The sequence below is a fragment of the Macaca fascicularis genome, chromosome 6, assembly GCF_037993035.2.
Source record: "Macaca fascicularis isolate 582-1 chromosome 6, T2T-MFA8v1.1".
In the NCBI taxonomy this organism is placed as follows: domain Eukaryota; kingdom Metazoa; phylum Chordata; class Mammalia; order Primates; family Cercopithecidae; genus Macaca; species Macaca fascicularis.
The window spans coordinates 70844783-70865176 of record NC_088380.1 but is presented as its reverse complement, the minus strand read 5'-3'; the positions used below and the strand labels follow the sequence as shown (position 1 = coordinate 70865176).

The 20394-nt window shown below is 39.2% G+C and overlaps 1 protein-coding gene across 8 annotated transcripts in view; it reads left to right on the top strand.

Moving 5' to 3' along the window:
* The window catches only part of ADAMTS6 (ADAM metallopeptidase with thrombospondin type 1 motif 6), a 330357-nt gene that overhangs the window by 304635 nt on the left and 5328 nt on the right, over positions 1 to 20394 (top strand). For all 8 annotated transcript variants that reach the window (XR_012413697.1, XM_015451548.4, XM_065546321.2 and 5 more), the window contains 2 exons: positions 6825 to 7001; positions 10093 to 10249. Coding sequence is in view for 7 of the 8 variants with exons in the window: in XM_015451548.4 (XP_015307034.1) it covers positions 6825 to 7001; positions 10093 to 10249 (334 nt within the window). In the remaining variant the exon portion in view is untranslated. The remainder of the gene's footprint in view (positions 1 to 6824; positions 7002 to 10092; positions 10250 to 20394) is intronic.

Sequence of the window (20394 nt, the reverse complement as noted above, 5' to 3'; positions counted from 1 at the left end):
TAAATACATAATTATAAAGCAGGCTGATGGTGTTAGGGGCACGATAATTTATGTGTTCTACATCCACTTATATGATGCTTTTAACATTAACTTGTGTTTCCATGTCTGTCTCCTAAATAAGACTCTGAGCTCCTTTAGGGTAGAGACTATTTAATTCATTTTTTTTTCTGAAGATGGAGAGGATTCGTTTTCTTTTTTATGCAAGTAGCCTAAATGACACAAGACCAGTATCCACATTCATTTCCACACAGTCCTAATTCATGACAAATGTACTTGTTTTCTGCCGTATAGCCTCTTTCCTAATTAAGAGAACCACATCCTATTCCTAACTTATTACTATTAATGACAGCACAGGCATCAAACTTCAAGGTGACTTGTTTGGGCACCCCTTTTTCTTTTGTTTTGGCTAACATTTTACTCGTATCGTTTATGAGCCCCCACTAGTCCTCAGTCCTTAATCTTATTTCAAAAACTGTGGTCATGGGAGGCTCAGATGGGTCATAACACACATCAGGTTGGTCATTTCCTGGGCTACATACCTTGTATAGAATAGCATTATACAAATAAGTTCTTTTTAGAATCCCAGTACACTTATAATAACCATAAAATAATAGGACTATAGCAACTTTTTGTCCTACCTCAGTGACTTGATGTATACTCTGGGAACAGCCGTCAGTCTGAGAAAGGTCAGTTGTAGTCCTTACCCTACAAGTCCAAATTTTAAGGAACATGAGTTCCACGATGAGTTTCCTCATGCTTCGGCCATGCGTGGACCAGTCAGCTTCCGGGTGTGACTGCAGCAGGGCTTGTCATCTTTTTCAGAGTCAGTTTGCAGGGGTTGGCAAAGTGCTCCCGTCCACGTACAGCTCACAGTCTGTGATGTTCAAGGATGGTCTCAGAGGTTGGGCCTGCTAGAATAAACTGAGTTCAACACCTCTACACAGTTATGTTCAACTGGGCTCTCTGATACTGGGAGCAAGGTGGTGGGGTTTAGGGTGTTGCAAACTTCAGTGGTTATGTGGAGATTTTCACATAGCAAGCTTTGGTACTTGGTTAATCTAGCATTTGTTAACCAATGATGTCCTTTGGTAGTCATTAAAGTTACCACAGTATGGGGGGCCTTTGTTTTCAGGTTTTGCTCAAAGGTTCGTTTATCTGCTTCTTACTTGTGCTAACAGGGACCTTGCTGCCAGGGCCCTTAGACATGGGGGCCAGCCTTTGGAAACCCCGTCTAGTTGTTCTGAGAGATAGGCCGCTGGCCTTCGCCAGGGCCCCACAGTCTGGGTTAAAACTCCAACTGCCATTTTTTTCTCTTTCCGACACATAGGGTGTAAAGGGTTTTGTCAGGTCAGGTAGCCCCAGGGCTGGGGCCAACATGAGTTTTTCTTTTAACTCATGAAAAGCTTGTTGCTGTTGGTTGTAATAGATGTAGTTTATCCAATCTACATTTTTATTAACTGTCACCCACCAAAATATTGACTCAAATCCTGCCTCTATTTGATTTCAAGCTTTAAATTAATCTGATGTTCCCCATGGGACTCCATAGACGTGAGAGTTGAAAGACCCATAAGAGGCTTCTCTCGCTTTACAATGTCTTATTTTTCCTCCCTCTGGTTGATGAAATGCCAGGGTGAAAGGGATAGCCAACTGGACTAAAGTACAAGTGCCACTCCAGTTATTCAGCAGAGCACCCAGTAAAGGTCCACCACAATACCACCACACATCTGCTCGAGGATGAACAAGGGCTGACTGATTGATAAGCTCTTGAAAATTCTTAAGCTCACTGCATTCCTTCAGGTCTCCAAGGAACACTAAGTTTCCTCCCTGTCGTGAGAGACATGAAGTGAACTTAGTGTTGGCAGATGGAGGCTGGATGACCCTCGAGGGCTGACCCGCAGGGTGCCGGACTTTGGGATATAGCAGAGAGAGCTTGGCACGACTTATTACTCCAGGCTGTAGAATCCTGGAAGAGAGCTACCATGCAGCCCACGCCTGGTCTACTGAAGGACCACCTTAGTGGAAAGGGGACAATCTGGGCCTCTGGCCTGCTATGTGCACAAGCATAACAATTGCTTTTGTTTAACATGCAGATGGAATATTTGATCCATTCCAACCAGGCATTTGCATCTTGGTATCCTGTTTTAATTGCCAAAATTTGTTTTAAGTCTTTAGCTTTTATGATCCTCTAGTAAAACGAATGTATGATTTTAGGAAATTACAAAAACTGGTTGGGATAGTCCATCCTTGCTCTTTAGTGGTCCACAGAACGTTGGACCAACTATGGCATGAAAGCTCTACATTGGGGGGCAAGACTCCTGGTTGACACTGGAGTCTTTATCGAAATTTACCCAGATTAAATGGTCCTAATTTACTAATGCCCAGTCTGAGGAGAGGCAGGAGGGACAGAGGTACTTTTCTGAAGTCGAGCGCTGTCTTTGACTTGGCAAGTCCCCACAGGGTATAACAAGGCAAGCGTTAAATGCAATAGTTTGAGGCAAAATTGACTTGGTTATGTTAATAACTAAATGGTTAGCAATAGAGCAAGGGAAGAAGAAAGAGTAATAGAATAGATGAAAGCGTTAAATTTTTCTTAGCTTTAATTTGGTAGGATTTTCCCCTGGGACTGTGGCCCATGACTCTGTAGGGGGTGGCACTTTGTCTCAGGTGTGATGAGTCCATCCCTTTTCTGCTCTATGAATGGCAGTCTCGGTGGTTAGCAGCACAAGGTAGCGTCCTTCCTAGGCTGGCTCGAGTTTTTCTTCTTTCCACCCTTTGATGAGAAGGTGATCTTCAGGCTGGTGCTGGTTTACTGGAAATTCTAGGGGTGGTACCTATTCTAAAAGACTTTTAGTTTTGAGGGAAAGGAAAGTGGAAGATAAACCAAGTATATAATTTCTAAGAAACTGACCTTTGTTTTAAATGTGGGGACATCAGCAGTGGACTTTATAGTCCTTGGTGCCTTTCTACTGAGAAATTTCCTTTAGCATCTATTTTTATTAGTTTTTAGACAAAAGAAGCCAAACACCATTTTATATTTGACAATGCTTCCTGTATGATTTTTATACCAGATAATCTAAATTTTACCTTTATATTAGTGTGCTATTAATGTTAAACTTCGTTTTAATAAAACTTTGTAGACATTTATTCAATTTTTAATGTTGGGCCATAAGGTAAGATTTTTATAGACTCTTTTTAACCTTTTATAATTTTTATTAAAGAGCAGGTTAGTGCTTTAAGAAAAACTCATGTTTTTACTTTAATGTCCAATTCACAGAAAAACTGGTTGATACCCGTTTAACTTTAGCCAGTATGTTTACACACAGATTTTTATTTACAATTAATGTTTTAAAACTTGATTAAACCTTCAAAACAATATATATTTTTAACCTTTTAATGTAGGTAAAAATTTACATTCTTATGCCTCCTTATAATCCTTTTGCCAAAGGTATATTTTACTTTCCTTATACACCTTGCACATAAACTGTTTTTTTTTCCAATAGTTTTACATTCAGGAGGCCTAGTTACTTTTAAATTATATGACATTTCTTGCATAAATTCTATTTTTTAATAACTTTTTTTCTTTCACGACTTTCGCAGACAATTGTTCGATATGCCTCAACTTTCTGACTTATTACAAACATTTCTTTCTTTAAACAACCAGTTAATTTATTTCAGGACAAGAATTTACCATATAACACTCTTTTTACATAAATTCTGCCCCCCCTTTTTTTTTCAAAGATGATAACCATTCTTTTCCAAAGTGAACTTCTTTTATGTCTGTGGACTAGACTGTCTAAGGCCACAAGATTAGAAGCTACTATAATACATGTTACACTGTTAACTTTTGGCAAACTTTACTTTTGTTGAAAACCTTATAAGTTTGGGATTTCGATTATCCTTTGCTATTAATAAGACCTTGTTTAATCCAAATTAACTTAGAATTGGGATAGATGGCTTTTTTTTTCTCCTTCAATTACCTGGGAGGAACCATCCATCCTCCTGTCCTGAAGGGAGTTCCTCCTAGGTCTGGTCGGACCTTTGTATGGTAATTAAGATTTAGATCCCCTCTTAGGAAACCTGCTGAGTTAAGGGAATTTTCAGTGGTTAATATTAAATCATCCTTTTTTTTTTTCCTTAGGATACTTCTGAACTGGTGAGGTGTGCTCACAATGAGGTTTCCTCTAAAAGTTTTTTTTTTTTTTTACTTTCTTCTGTTAGCAAAGTAGTTGCTGCCAGAGATTGAATGCATCTGGGCTATCCACAGGTTACTGGGTTAAGGATTTTTTATAGGAAGGCCTCAGTGCTTTCGGGATAAGCCCTTGTTTACACTGAAAACAAAGTGGTATTAGAGTGTTACAGGGTTACAGAGAATACCTTTAATTATCAATTGTAGGTTTTAAATTTACCTTGGCTTTTAAAGGAATAGGGTACACTGGGTTTTTTTTTCTTAACTACTTGTATATTTCTCTCTTTCTCTCTTTGACTTTCTGTCTTTCTCTCTTTGACTTTGCATTTGCCTTTGTCTCTTCCTCTCTGTCTGCCTGTCTCTCTCTCTCTCTCTCTTCTTGAATCCCTGTTTGTCTCTCCGTCTCTTCCTGTCTGTCTTTTCCTCTCTCTCTCTTTGCCCCTTTTTCTCTCTCTTTCCTCTCTGTCTCTCTGCTGGTCTTTCCTTGCCTCTGCCAGCCGCTTATGCTGCTGTTCTCTCAACCACTGGTTGGGGGGCAGGGGGTGGGATCTAAAACCAGCTGTAACCAAGGGTTTATGTACGGGAACTGGTCTGGGTGCCCTGGCTTACAGGTTACCTTGTGCCATACCTTGAAACAAGGGACCTGTCCAGGCTTCCTTCTGATGGCCAACCCACCTCTAATGCTGGCCAGTGTATTTCACACAAAGTTCTAAGTTTTCCTGGTGTCATAGTAACACCATAATCTCCCTTAAATCCTTTCTTGAAATTTTTCAACATAGTTCCTAGTGGGGTGGGCTTACTTTGTGCGTGACCCATGCTTCTTCGAGACAAAACACCACGCTAACACCACACGCACACCATGAAACAAAGAACAGATAAAAAGGGCACACACATACTTTTATAGTTCACACAAAACCAGAATCAAAACCAAAATCAGAGTATCCAGAAATCCAAGCCAGGTCAAAACCAAAGTATCAAGCAATCAAAGTCAAGTCAAAAACAAAAACCAAAGTGCCAGTACAGGCACACTGTGGGTGATCAGGCCACGCTTCCCCTCAAATGGAGTGGCCAACTTCCAAAGACTAGTCTTACCAAGTTTCAGATGTCCAGACTCCAAGTGCCAGTTCCTTCCTGGTGTTCAGCCACTGTGTTGATCCTCCATGGGGGCCTGCCACACACTGCTCTGGTGAGGCGTTCCACTCGGGCAATTGCCTACCCAGGAGCATGCTCAGGATCCGCATCACTCAAGCTGGCCAGAGTCCCCCATAGGGATGCTCCACAGGGCAGGCCTAAGCTGCTTAAGGGGCTGCCTCAACCGTCTGACCATCTGTTAATCACCTCACTTCCTGGTCAGGGAACCAAGACATGTAGCAGAACAAGCTGCAGACAAAACCCCTCAGACACGGAGTTAAAGAAGGAAGGACTTTATTCGGCTGGGACCTTTGGCAAGATTCACGTCTCCAACCAAGCACCTGTTTCATTCATTTTTGTATCTCCCCAGTCTAGTGTAGTTCCTGTAGGAGATCTGGAAATGTTTTTTGCATGAAAGGTATATATACAGTGCTTCCAAATGTTGTGGGGAAGGTCCTCCCTTGATTGAGGGGAAGTATAGATTTTTTTTTTTTTTTTTTGAGACAGAGTCTTGCTCTGTTTGCAGGCTAGAGTGCAGTGACGCAATCTTGGCTCACTGCAACCTCCACCTCCTGGTTCAAGTGCTTCTCCTGCCTCAGCCCCCCAAGTAGCTGGGGCTACAGATACGCACCACCACACCCAGCTAATTTTTGTATTTTTAGTAGAGACAGGGTTTCACCATGTTGGCCAGGATGGTCTTGATCTCTTGACCTCGTGATCTGCCCACCTCAGCCTCCCAAAGTGCTGGGATTACAGGCTTGAGCCACCGTGCCTGGCCTGAAGTACAGATTTTTAAGGAAGGGTCCAGATATACAGGGGAGAAAGCTGGAAGACTCAAGTCAGCTACTATGTTAAATAGGTGACTTCTAGAAACACCTGGAGATGAGGTACATAAGATTTGTGACATAGGGAAAAACATCCTTCCCTCAGTATGAAGAACAAACAGAACCAATTCTAAAGAACAACTTCCTTAGATTTGTAACTGATGTATGGGGAAAAGTTAAGAGATTTTCTGTGCAAGAAACCTTCACCTGTGACCAAGTATTCTTAGCGACTCGGCATAAGAATAGTTCATCTAAATCAACCCTGAACTTGCTTTACAGAGACAAGTTCTTGTGGTCTACTAATAACATACACATTCCTTTTAGAAGACCACACCCACCAAGTAGGAAACCAAGGATTCCACATTCCAAAAATTAGCAGAATCTTATCACAGCTGATGAGGCCAAGGATAGAGAGGAATAGAGGAATCAACCTATCCCCAACAGAGCAAGAAAATGAGTTAGCCAAGAAAAGCAAATGTTGGATTTAGCTCTTCAAACCCTTAAGACAAAGATAAAAGTACCTCTGCTTAAAAACCTTTAAGGAACTTTGTATCTGAGAGACTGCCTAGAACTTAGTATATGTGTATATTCTATACTAAAACACACATTTACTTGAAGAAAGACTTTCCTCAAATTTTCCTCTGTCTTTAAACGGTCGTGATTCAATACTATTTTATTTCCAGTGTACTCCAAAATGTGGTCCAGGATTCAAGCATCGGATTGTTCTGTGCAAGAGCAGTGACCTGTCTAAGACATTCCCAGCTGCACAATGTCCAGAGGAAAGCAAACCTCCTGTCCGCATCCGCTGCAGTTTGGGCCGCTGCCCTCCTCCTCGCTGGGTCACAGGAGACTGGGGCCAGGTAAGGCGTTTGTACTGTGGACTCCTGCTGAAATAGCACCTTGAGACACAAACCTGAGGTTCCTTGTGTGATCATTGTAAGGGCTTGAGAGATGAGTAAGAATTAACACGTAGAAGTCTAGGTATGAGGCATGAGTGTGAAACTGCACAAACCACAGCCGCCACATGTGGACACATACAGTGTGCCAGTGATTCTCCCACACCCACACACTTCAACTTCAGATTCTATTCTTCAGATCCATTGTAGATTAAAATTAAAAGAGAAATAGAATAACCAGTAGAGATTTGAACAAGCTACCGAAACTTTGGATTCTAGTCCCGGCTCTCTCAGCTGTTAAAGGAATAAATCAGTTAACACCAGTGTCTTCATTTTCCCACTTGCAAAATAGAGATAATTACTCTTAAACTCACAAAAAAGTTGTGGAGTTTTTAATTAGTTTGATACTGTGATTGACAATCCTTGAAATATTATTAATACTTATTCATTAATTGATTTGTTTTTATCTGATGGATGCTATGAATTGGGAAAAAAGTATATAGGAATTTTGGTATGTATTTTTATATTAGACTCATTTCCACCTTAAGTTCCAATTCTTATTTTTTTCTGTCTTATCTGCTTTTAAATTGTGTTATCTTTCTGTAGGCCACCTTAAATTCTATAAAAACAAGTCGGTTCTCAGCACAATATTAAAATTTTGTGAAGTAATATGTTAATTAGCTAGATTTAGTCACTCCACAGTGGTTATATACTTCAAAATATCATGTCATACATGATAAACAGACATAATTTTTTTTGCCAAATAAAAAAATTCTTAATAAAAAAGACCAAGTTGGTATATTTAGATAGAAGGAAAATTAAGTATTGTTCTTCTAAATGTCAAAGAGGAAATCTATTAGGTTACATTTTTAAAAATGCCCCAGAAAGTACATATCTAACCAATCAATGCCCTTACCCTGTAGTTTCATAACTGACCTTGTAGCAAGTCATTTTCTAATATTTGAGACTCAAATAAATCATAATGACATATTGTGATTTATGCCAATATGATTTTGTTTGTGCTCTGGGTCTGCCTTTACTTATTAAAAATGGCATTTCATATAAGTAGCTGCCAAAACTCTGGCCAAAATTCAGTATTGCCAGAGTACAGTAACATCTAGACACCTCTTTCATTTCATTTGGGAGAGGGCAAAGATTTTCAGTACCCATGAAGGTAATTAAGTATACTTGCTCTGTGCTCAGCACTTTGAGGAGACAAAAGAAATATAATCATAAAATTAGTAATGCTTGGCATCTCTATAGCAGTATTTAGTTTAATTTACAAAATGCTCAAGTAGAATACACATGACAGTGTTAAGCACTGTATGCAGTTAAGTGTCAAATTATGTTTCACTATAGAAGTGTGACAGCTTCACAACACATGATTGATATGATGCTATTAAAGAATCAGAGCAGACCTACTACATGATTTTTATTTTAAATCAGGCAGGCATTTCCTTCTCTATATATTCTTTGTTGCAATCTACTGTATAAAAGTCAGTTGGAAGTTTTTGTGTTTTAGTAATTTTGCCAAATTTACCACTGTCAATTTGAGATTATTCTTTTAAATGTTGTCAAGTCCTTTTCTTCCCATTTACAATTTCAATTCAGTTTCCTAAAATTCAAAATAACCAGTGAAAATACATTTTCAAAGATGCTTTAATATATTAGAGTACATTTATTTCTCATTCTGTATGAAAACTGTTTTTTTTTTTTTTTTTTTGAGATGGAGTCTCACTCTGTCGCCTAGGCTGGAGTGCAGTGGCACGATCTCAGCTCACTGCAAGCTCCACCTCCCAGGTTCACGCCATTCTCCTGCCTCAGCCTCCCAAGAAGCTGGGACTGCAGACGCCCGCCACCTCGCCCGGCTAATTTTTTGTATTTTTAGTAGAGACGGGTTTTCACTGTGTTAGCCAGGATGGTCTCGATATCCTGACCTCGTGATCCGCCCGCCTCAGCCTCCCAAAGTGCTGGGATTACAGGTGTGAGCATCCACACCTGTCCGAAAACATTTTTTTTAAGGCTCTTCATGAATATCCTTACAAGTCCTGTGGGTACTTTCAGAGTTTTTGCAAACAAATCCAACAGGGCTTCAATTTTTTGACCCTGTAAACATCACCATCCCCTGTGTTGGCACCAGTTACTTCCTCATGCCTTTGATCCCACATTTCATAGGCTTTCTGGTATTCTCGATGGCAGGCCCATAGACTAACCCAGCTTCATTCTTCAGCCTCAGCAGCTGATCAGTCCCAAATGAAACTAAGCCCCTCGGACAGTAACTTCAGTCCTGAAGAGACTGAATCCCAGAGTAGATGCAAAAGGAGAGGGAGACACGCTCATTTGAGAACACAAGACTGCTTCTCAGGTTTGTGTGGCTTGCAATCCCTTAGAAAACCTGAGGGACTTATTTAAGCTGTTTTTTTTTTTTTTTTAATGACCCCATCACCAGGCTCCACAGCTGTCACTGCTATTACATTGAACTAATAGTTTGATCACATACAGGACACTCCAATAAGCCACCAGGTTATTTACCTGCACACCTATAATAAATAGGGAGCAATAGTGATTTCCTAGCCCTACAATCTCTCATTATTCTACTTCATCACAAGGATTTTCTCATGACACTCCTGCTAGAGGTCACCAGCCTTGCTGGGAATTGTTGCAGTGATAGCAAGAAATCTCTATGTATTATCTTCTGGGAAGTATATTGAGTCTATTTGCTAGGGTAATAACATGATGTTTGACTTTCCAAACCAGTTTGATAGTAGAATGACCTAATCATACACCTCTCAAAAATGAACCACATGTGGGCTTTAAAAGTTAGTATTGTGGCTGGGTGTGGTAGCTCAAGCCTGTACTCCCAGCACTTTGGGAGGCTGAGGCAGGAGGATTGCTTGAGGCCAGGAGTTTGAGACCAGCCTGGCCAATATAGCAAGACCCTGTGTCTCAAAAAAAAAAGTTCATATTGTGTTGTATTTGAAATGACATAGTATATTTTTTACCTCCTGAAAATTGTTGAGATTAATATTTTGTTTCTTTGTGTCTTTGGATTTAGTGTTCTGCTCAGTGTGGCCTTGGACAGCAGATGAGAACTGTGCAGTGTCTCTCCTACACTGGACAGGCATCTAGTGACTGTCCAGAAACTGTTCGGCCTCCATCAATGCAGCAGTGTGAAAGCAAATGTGACAGTACCCCCATTTCTAATACTGAAGGTGAGTTTTTCCATGGAGGAGGGGCCTGTGGTTGTTAATGACCCACCTTTACTGTACTGTTCCCAGGGTTTGAAGAGCACAATAAACCCACTACTGTAGTGTAGTTTGAGTAGAGCATTTGTGAAAGCTGCTTATGCAGACAGCAATCAGGAAACCAAAGTTTTTTCCTGACTTTTTAACTAACTTTATGACCTTGTTAAGTCACTGAACCTCTCTGGAGCTGAGTTTATCTATGAAATAAGAAATTGGAGTAGATAATCTCTAAGATCACATCCAGCCTCATATTCTATGTTTGATTTATATTAAGACTTTAGAGATGTTTCCTAATGAACTACTCTTGAAGTGCAAACTTCTGTTTCTTTTTGGATATGACAGTGGATCTCTATCATGCTGAAGATTTAAATTCATTATTGTTGTACATATAATGAAAGCATATGTTTGAAACTACTTGCATTTTAAATGCTAATTTTCTTATCGTAGAAAAGTAGAAAAATAATTATGTAGCTGTTTATGAAGGAGAACAAAGGTCTTTGTGCTCTGGAATTTCTCTTTCTGTTTTTTATACATTGGGAAATCCCTTTATTAACAGCAGATGCCCCACCCCCCCACCACAATTCTGACTTTTAAAAATCTGTTGTTTAAATGAAAGTAATTTCTTTATTCATTTAGGCATTCATTAGGAATTTCTCGAATACTACTATGTGCGAGTCACTGTGACAGAAATTATTAGGAATGTGAAGACAAACATGGCATAGTCCAGAAGTTTAGACTGCCTTCTCACATGAAAATACAGGCAGGATCAAATATATGCACATGAACAACATCTAAAGCCACAAATTTAAATTATAAGGCCCTGAAAAAAACCTATCATGAATATATAGTCAAATAATTTGTTAATATTTTTCAAGTGAAAACTGTATGTTTATAAACATCTTCAAGAGAGATCGCTTTATTTTGATCAACTCTGTCTAATTCAAAGGATTCTTAAAAATTATATTCACAATTTAAAAGTGTTTTCTTGGGAATTTTGTTTTAAGAAAGTGATCTTGTATGGCAAGATCCAGACACCTTGCATCTTTGCAGATGGTCTGTTTTGTATACTTAAGCCTCAACACAGTGCACTTATTATACACATAATTACTCTTTCAAAATGTATAACCCTATGCTACATCAATTCAAAATCACAACTTTTAATTTTGCAAAATCTCTGGCTTTACTGCTACTTCTTTTTTGTCCCTTTGGATTCTGGAAATCTACCTTTCCCTCTCTTGAGAAGGGCTCAAAATCTATAACAAATAAAGTGTTTTTCTTGGAAAAAAATTATCTTTTAAATTATCTTCAAAAAAAAAAATCTCTTAGCCGGCTGCAGTGGCTCACATCTGTAATCTCAGCACTTTGGGAGGGTTGAGGTGGGAGGATCACTTGAGCCCAGGAGTTCAAGACCATGCTGGGAAACATAGTGAGAACCTGTCTCTACAAAAAAATTAAAAAGTTAGCTAGGCATGGTGGTGGGTGCCTGTAGTCGTAGTTCCTTGGGAGGCTGAGGCAGGAGGATCACCTGAGCCCAGGAAGTTGAGGCTGCAGTGAGCCCTGATCATGCCACTGCACTCCAGCCAGGGCAACAGACTGAGATTCTGTCTCAGAAAAACCTCCCCAAACCAAAACGGAACAAAATCTCTCTTCTGTAAGACTCCAGCAATAATTTCTTTTATCCATTGTAAGTTAGCAAAAGATCACATGAATTCAGGGTTCTCTTTTTCTTTCAGAATTGGAAGATACAAGGTTAAGGTAGGAGAGAGGATATAACTGTCATATTAAATTAGTCTATGTTGGGTATTATGTTAGGCCCTTTATATAGTCTGTCTTATATATCTCACATACACAAATAGATCTCTCTCTGCAAGTCTGTGTGTGTGTGTGCATGCGTGTGTGTGTGTATATAATCTTATATAATCCTGACAACAAGCTTCTAAGAGTTGGTATTCCTAATGAGGAAAGTGAGGCACATGGGAAGATAGTGATTTGCCCAATTTAAAGACTAGGAAGTAGTAGAGTCAGGATCTGAACCCACATTTGGTAGGGTCCAAGTACCTGTCAATTTCAACTATATTTGCAGGCTATTCTTAATTTAGTCTTTAAAGAAGGGTTTTTTGACATAAAAGCAAGAGTTTCTGATTTTGAAGTAAAACATTTCTGGCATGACTGTCAGCCTAATTCAATAGATTAAGCCTAAGTCATTGCTGAAAGACTGCCTTTTGACATGCCTAAAACAATGTATCTGTTGGAGTTATGCTCATAGCTTCATTTTAGACAATTTTAATAATTTCTCTAAAATCTTCTCCATCATGCATAATCATTATAAACTTTGCAGTTTATATATAATAAGTTTCAAAACTATTTTCAGAGTAGGCAGAATATCATTTGTACCTGTGCTAATTTCTGCCTTAAGGGAATTGTCTTAAAATGAATAGGTGTTAATTTGAGGTTTCTTGGGTTATTTGGAGAAACACCTCATGGTTATTTCATCTATCTGGCTAATCGCTTTTTATTAATATTATTCTAAAGTAAGCAGTAAAAACAATATATTTAGACTTCTCAGTAAAGGAGGAAATTTTTAGGAAATTATTAATCCTGCTAAGTATGATTCATGTTAGAATCATTATTATCTAAAGATGTCAGCTCATTTAAAAGAAAGAAGATAACTCTCTTTACAAAATTAGATTTAAAGTACAAATGATATGTCTGTCATAACGTGTTTTGTGTTCTCTTTAATTTCCCAATAGCATATATGGAATGCATTTAAATATCTGAAACTATTTGTTCATTTAATCAGCAGCTAATTATTGAATGCTTTCTATGGCCAGCCTCTGCTATTTATTAGGGAAAATTCAAATATATTTATAAGTTCATAGTCTTTCAGAGCAAATACTTAAATGAAAATTTTTTTAATTCAAAAAAATTTGAGAAAAGAAGGTGGAATGTGTTATGTGGAGCAGTTTACACAAGTGCTCAAATGAAGGACAAATGACTTCACATTTTCCATCAAGGCTGGCTTCATAGACTAAGGAATCAGTAAGCCATCTATATAACACATAGTTGGAAAAACCCAGTGTGTACCTTGGGAAAAGCGAGTAAAACATTATGAACCGAATTATAAGTTTTCATCCATAGAGATATGGAATGGACAGATAACATAGATTTCAAAAGAGACAAGGAGGCCGGGCACAGTGGCTCACGCCTGCAATCTCAACATTTTGGGAGGCCAAGGGGAGAGGATTGCTTGAGCCCAGGAGTTTGATACCAGCCTGGACAACATAGGGAGACCCCTTCTCTACAAAAAAGTTTAAAAACTAGCTGGGTATGGTGGCACGCATCTGTAGTCCAGCTACTTGGGAGGCTTAGGTAGGAAGATCACTTGAGTTTGGGAGGTCAAGGTTGCAGTGAGCCATGATCACACCATTGCACTCCAGCCTGGATGACAGAGTAGAGACTCTGTCTCAAAAAAAAGAGAGAGAGAAGAGGTTCTAGTGTGAAAATAATGCAAAAGTGGTCTGTTATGGTTTGTAGGAGGCAAATCATGGAAGAAAAGAGGCTGGGCGTAGTGGCTTACTCCTGTAATCCCAGTAGTTTGGGAGGCTGAGGCAGGCAGATCACCTGAGATCAGGAGTTCGAGACCAGCCTGACCAACATGGAGAAACCCTGTCTCTACTAAAAATACAAAATTATCTGGGCCTGTATGTAATGCCTGTAATCCCAGCTACTTGGGAGGCTGAGGCAGGAGAATCGCTTGAACCTGGGAGGTGGAGGTTGTGGTGAGCCGAGATCACGCCATTGCACTCCAGCCTGGGCAACAAGAACAAAACTCTGTCTCAAATAAAAATGGAGGAAAGAAATGCCTTTTAGCAAGGAAAAGTTAAGAAGAAAGTTGGAGAAGGAGCAGTTTCTGGTTAATGCAGGAGAGTGGAAGAGGCGGAAGAGGATCCCCTTTCCTCCAGTACAGTCAAATAGCCATGACTCATAGTACGAGGCTACTGAAAAATCACTTCAGCTCTACCCCAAGACAGGGCAGGATTTGGGGAGATGTACTGGGATCTAAAATAGAGTTTTTCAGTTGAATCTCTATGAATGAAATGGGCCACAGATAGAATGTTGAGAATTGTTTTAACTATCAAGGTTTAGGTAATGGTCTCCCTCCTGTCAGTATTTCATTATGAAAAAAATTAGAATTTTCAAACATACAGCAAAGTGGAAAGAATTTTACAATGAACATCCACCATCTAGATTATATTACTTTTAATGGCAAAAACTACAATTACTTTTGCACCAAACCATAGTGTTATCATTTACTGAACATGCTTTTTCATATATGTGCATATATCCATCCATCCATTATGATTTTTTCAATAACATCCTACATTCATCCAATCATTTATTTATTTACTTAGCAAACATACTTACCATGTACTAGGCACCAAGACTATGAATGCAATACAACAGGTTCCCTGTTCTCAAAGGTTTAGTAGGGTTGGCAACATACAATTAATTTTGACAATACGAGCAGTACTGTTCCAGGGGTGGGAAGAAGTGACCATGAGTGCACAGAGGAGCAGGTAATCAGCAGAAGCATCACAGAGAAGGAAAGCTGAGCTGAACATGGAAGATAGGAAACAGTTTACCCAGAAGACATTGAGATGCGGGGCATTCCTGACAGAGGACAAGTGTGTACAGTCACAAGGGCATGGAGGCAGTTCACTATCGCTGCGGTGGGTTGGCAGATGAGCGGGCAGTGCACATGAGGCTACAGAGAGAGAAGCAGGGACTTGGTTTTGGAAACTCCACATGTAGTGGAAGGAAGCTAGGACTCTATCTTTGGGTTTTAGGGAACAAGTGAAAAAAAAAAAAAACTGGGGCTTGACATGCTCAGGATGACAGAAGGGTAAAGGAGCAGAGGGAGGGCAGCCTTGTGTGGGAGTAGAATGAGAAAGATTTGTTCTAAGAGTCCAGGCAAGAGAGGATGGAGGCATGAACTAAGGCAGATATTGTAGGGATTAAAAGGAGAGTGATGAACTGGGGGAAAAATAATAAAATGAAAGGAGAATAAAAAGAGCCTGATGAACAGTTAGACAAGGAGATGAGAGATATGGAGGTATTCAGGATGACTCCTACATTTCAGATTTAGGTAACTGTGTACCATCATTAATCATGAAGGAATTCAGGCATCTGTAGGGAAATTAAACACATTAGTCCCCTGAAGCTTTAATAAGAAATGGAATTTGAATAAGATTTAAAAATAAAATAAATGGAGAGAGATTGAAGAAATGGAGGGAGGTCAAGCAACAAATGATAGTAAGGGAATCAGAAGCAGGGTTTCAAAAAATTAAAATAGCAAGAGGGAAATGGGAGGAAGAAGAAGGGAGATACAATTTGCTGTGTTCAACATCTGCTTTAGTTTTTTTGTTTCTGAAAGCCTTTGGCAAAGGGTTAAAGGATTAAAGGCATGATCTTGACAGACTGCCACTGATGAGGGTAACACCATGTTGCTGCTAAAAGTGAATTATAGACACCCTGGGTATCAGTAAATTTGAAATGCTACTCAGAGTAATTTTTTAAAAAGTACATATGTCAGTTGGGACTAACCTACTCAAGCTCACCTGAAATTCTATGCAAAATGCCATTTTATTCATCTTTCATGCAGTTTCAAGTTCCCTTGTAGTTTATATAGTGAGTCTTTTCAGCTTCTCAATAGCACAAGGCACTCTGTCACAGAGTATTTATTGCTGCCAGGTAATGATTCATGGTGTGCCAGGGGCTGGTAACCAATCCAGGAAAGGTGTGGTTAGTGTACAATGGTTTACCAGCCCAGGATGTCTAATGGTGGCTTTGGTGGCTCTCAGACTCCCTCATGTAAATAGCTCTGGGAAAGCTTAGGCAGCTCCAGAAATCTCGAACCAAGAATTTTGGTCAAACTAGCTACCGCATTTGGGTTTTAATGTGGCACCTGATGTATGAAAATCAGTAAAGGAACGATAAAGGTCATTTGAAGACTTTGGTTTCAAAGAGGTGAGGAAGGCCAGTTTTTTTCCTTACCACTTCAAAGAGTTCATAAGTCACTTAGCATGCGGGTTCACATTCCTGGCTGTCTGGTCTAGAGGGAACCCTGGATTTGGGTTGAGATTATACCACCTCCAGGTTGAATGTGGGTGGCATCTAGGGAATAAGACTAAATAAAAAGAAACAGAAAGCAAAGAGAGAAAGGAATGGTCTAGTCTGTGGGAAATTGAAATCAGTATAAAGTTCAATAGCTGATACCATCTTGCTTCAAGGATAAAAATAAGCTGGTGGACTGTTCTATTACAATGAATAATGTTAGGTTCCCAAGCAAAAGTTGCCATTTCATCCTTTTCTAGCCTGAATATCTAAACTGTCAAGGGCTCAAGTACACTTTATTAGGAGAAGTATACTGAGTTAACATTCCCCACCCCAACTTCTGTGCCACGCATGCGCAGCCTTTGCTATCTCACTTCTCACCAGGTCCTGCATTTCCATGGGCAGTTTGTCAGAAGTACAGCTGTTTGTACTTTTTAAATCCAAAAGATAGACCTTTAGGTGCCTAAGTCATAATTCTTCACTTACTGTGTTCTTCTGAACCACGTAAGGAGTTTACAGGAACAGAGGGCATGCATTCTCCAAAGAGCAATGCTGATGGTCCAACCTGGTCATGAAGGATATCTCCCAACTCCAGTGAGACAAGTAGGCAAGCTTTGCAACATTCAGTGAAATAAATGCAAAAGCCCTACTTTGAGGACTTGGTCTTGTATTTCTTGGACCAAATCAAGCCTTCAAAGTAACAATTAATTTGAACCTAATTGCATTCTAAATTCATAAACCTCTGTTCAGTGTATTTTGAAAGCATGTCTTTTAGGTCAGAGTTTTGAAAGATTAATGTAAAACACCTGGGGGAAAACCCATTGGCACATCAATGATAAGTAGGTTCATGTGTTACCTATGAAACAGGGTGTCTAATTTTATCATTCAACTCTACCAAAACCCAGATTACCAATGAGAGCCACTCCAGCATGCCTGGCAAATTACTTCAGATTCTAATAATGGATCCAGTTCACATTGCAGGGCCTAGGGGCTGGCTTTCAGCCCTTGATTTATTCCCAAGTCTCCCTGAGAAGAATTTGGGGATTCTCCGTAAAGCCATTCTCACCAGAAGTCTCTAGTCCTGGGTAAAGTGTAACTTTTCTTTCAAGGGTGGTGTGGGGTGTAAAAAGAGGGGAGAATAATTGGGTTTACAAAATGTTAACTAGAAACCACATGATGAGGACCTCTTACCTTTCCAGTATCCTCACAGAAAAGGGTAGAAAGAGTGTCTTGTCATTCTTCTCCTAGGAGAGTACTTAACTGGTACATGATGATAGTTGAAGAGAAAATAAGGCTCCTTCATCTGAAAATCCTTGACCCACTGGCTCAGATTCCACTACTTAGAAAGCAGTAGATAGATGTAAGTGTGTTTGCATGAAGAAAATACAACAGTAAAGCTCAAACCTTCAAAACAAATTAACTACAGAGTGATTATAATACCAAAAAACTCAAACTAAGTAATTCTTTTTAATGGATCTCTTGGTATTATTTATTTGCACACTGTGCACTAATTGGGTACAGAGGAATTTTTAATTTTTAAACATTTTAAGTGTCAGCTAGAAAGCAATGCCAACTGTAAATCATTCAGAAATTAAAACAGAACATTTATTATTATTTTAATTTCAATGGGATATGTGATTTAATTTATGTACAACTTTTCCAGAATATTTTTGTTGTTGTTGTTGGGTTTTTTTGGTGCTTTTGTTGTTGTTTTTTGTTTGTTTTGTTTTTGTTTTTGTTTTTGTTTTACAAAAGTAAGTTGTACTGCTCAAGGGTAGAAGAGAAAAGGCTTTCATAATTTCACTGGGCTTTAAGGATGAGGCAGACTAATGAAATAAGTTTTATAATTAAGGCCTGTCAATGACATCAGCATAATTTCAGTAAGCACAACAAATCAGTCCTCTCTGGCTAAGCTAAAAGTGGTAGATGGGTTGAATGCCCCAATATAATTTAAAACTGGTTCTAATATTTTGAAGATTACATTCAGCTTTCTCTAATAATGGGGCTTTAAAACTTCTTGATGTGTCTAAAATCACCTTTTCACTTGTGTACTTTTACAAAATTTGAGGAGGAATATATAGTGACAAAAAGTATAAATGGATAATTCAGTCTATTCTAAATAATTCAGATGTTATTCTGGAAATCTCCTTTTAAAAAACATATTTCCCCTTCTCTAAGGTGGTACAGCAAACTCTTAAAGAAACAAAACCTGACCAAGATGCTCCAAGTTGATTTATCAGTGGTGTCAGCCAAGAATACAGAATCAGAGACAGGTAGAAACTTCTTGCATTTAGATGCTAAGAATATTGCTGAAATATGAGTGGCTCTGGAGTCAGATAAACCTGTTCTTAGACCAACTAGACCCAGCATGAGTTTCATAATCTTTTTGAGCTTATGTTTTACTGTCTATATAAAGCTGACATTTTATATACGGTCACTGTATAATATACAAAGGTGGTCCCACAAGATTATAATATTATATTTTTACTGGATCTTTTCTATGTTCAGATATATTAAGATACACAAATACTTACCAGTATACACAAATACTTGTGTTCCAACTGCCTACAATATTCAGTACAGTAACATGCTGTACAGGTTTGTAGCCCGGAAGCAATAGGCTATACCATGTGGCCTAGGTGTACAATAGGCTATACCATCTAGGTTTGTGAAAGTACACTCTGTGATGTTTGCACATTGACAAAATCACCGAACAATGCATTTCTCAGAGAATATCCCCATCATTGAACAACACATGACCGAACTTACAAGGATTGAAAAATATATATATTTATAATATATATGTTTATGTTGTGCCTTACACCAATGATGTGCTTGATAAATTATAATTTTTAATGCTGTCACTACTAAATTAAGCTCTTGTGGAGTTAAAAGACAGAGAATAAAAGATGAGTCGTGGTTGGTGAATAGATTTTCATCAAATCTAAAGATGTAATGAACTGATTCTTCTAGTCAGGCCAGTTCCTAGAAGGCAAAACCAAGAAGTAGGAACTGGATCTTCCATACAGCCTAGGTATCTCCATATTAATGTCTGATTCCTGGAAGTCTCCAGATCTCCCACAGGTCTTTCCCCACTCCTGCCCTCATCATAATTTTCTTGCTTTCTGTTTAATAGCTTTCTTTTATTTTGCTTAAATGTGTAAATGTGTAACCCTTCCTGATACTATATTTATTTTGACAGGGATCCCAGAGAAATAATACATGATGGTTGTTCTCAGAGGCAGGTGTTTTGCTGTTAATAATGAGAACTAATTAACAGTGCTTACTCTGAGCTAGGTGCCATGGCACATGTATTATCTGCATGACCTCATGCAAACCTCACAACGTCCTATGAGTAGACCTTATCATAGTCTTTATTTTGGAGATGAAGTGAGATTTAGAGAGGTGAAGTAACTTGGCAGAGGACAATCAACTCCTAGAAGAGGCAGAACCAGAATTCACCCCCAGGCCCACCTGAATCCATATCTCCTGCCCCTAACTACTGGGTTGTGTTGCCGCTGAAGGCAACTCAGGGGACACTCCTAATCCCTACATCCCTAAGCTCGATCCTGTTCCCAGGACCTACTGACTTCCTGCTTTCAATCAAGTTAGTTGGGAACTAACTTAACAAGGGTATTGGGAAGTTCAGAAAGGAACATCCTGATAGCCGGCCACCAGCCTGCCCACAGGCTAGATGCTGCCTCTGAACAAAAGGCTGTGTTCTGGGCCTCTGCATGTAGAGAAGAGTCTTATTTCTAGCACTCATCTAAGGAACAGAATCCCTGACTGTTCATATTTGGGTTTTTTGTTTGTTTGTTTTTTGAGACAGAGTCTAGCTCTGTGGCCCAGGCTGGAGTGAAGTGGCACAATCTTAGCTCACTGCAACCTCCCGGATTCAAGTGATTCTCGTACCTCAGACTCCTGAGTAGCTGTGACTACAGGCGCATGCCACCACACCTGGCTAATTTTTGTATTTTTAGTAGATATGGGGTTTCACC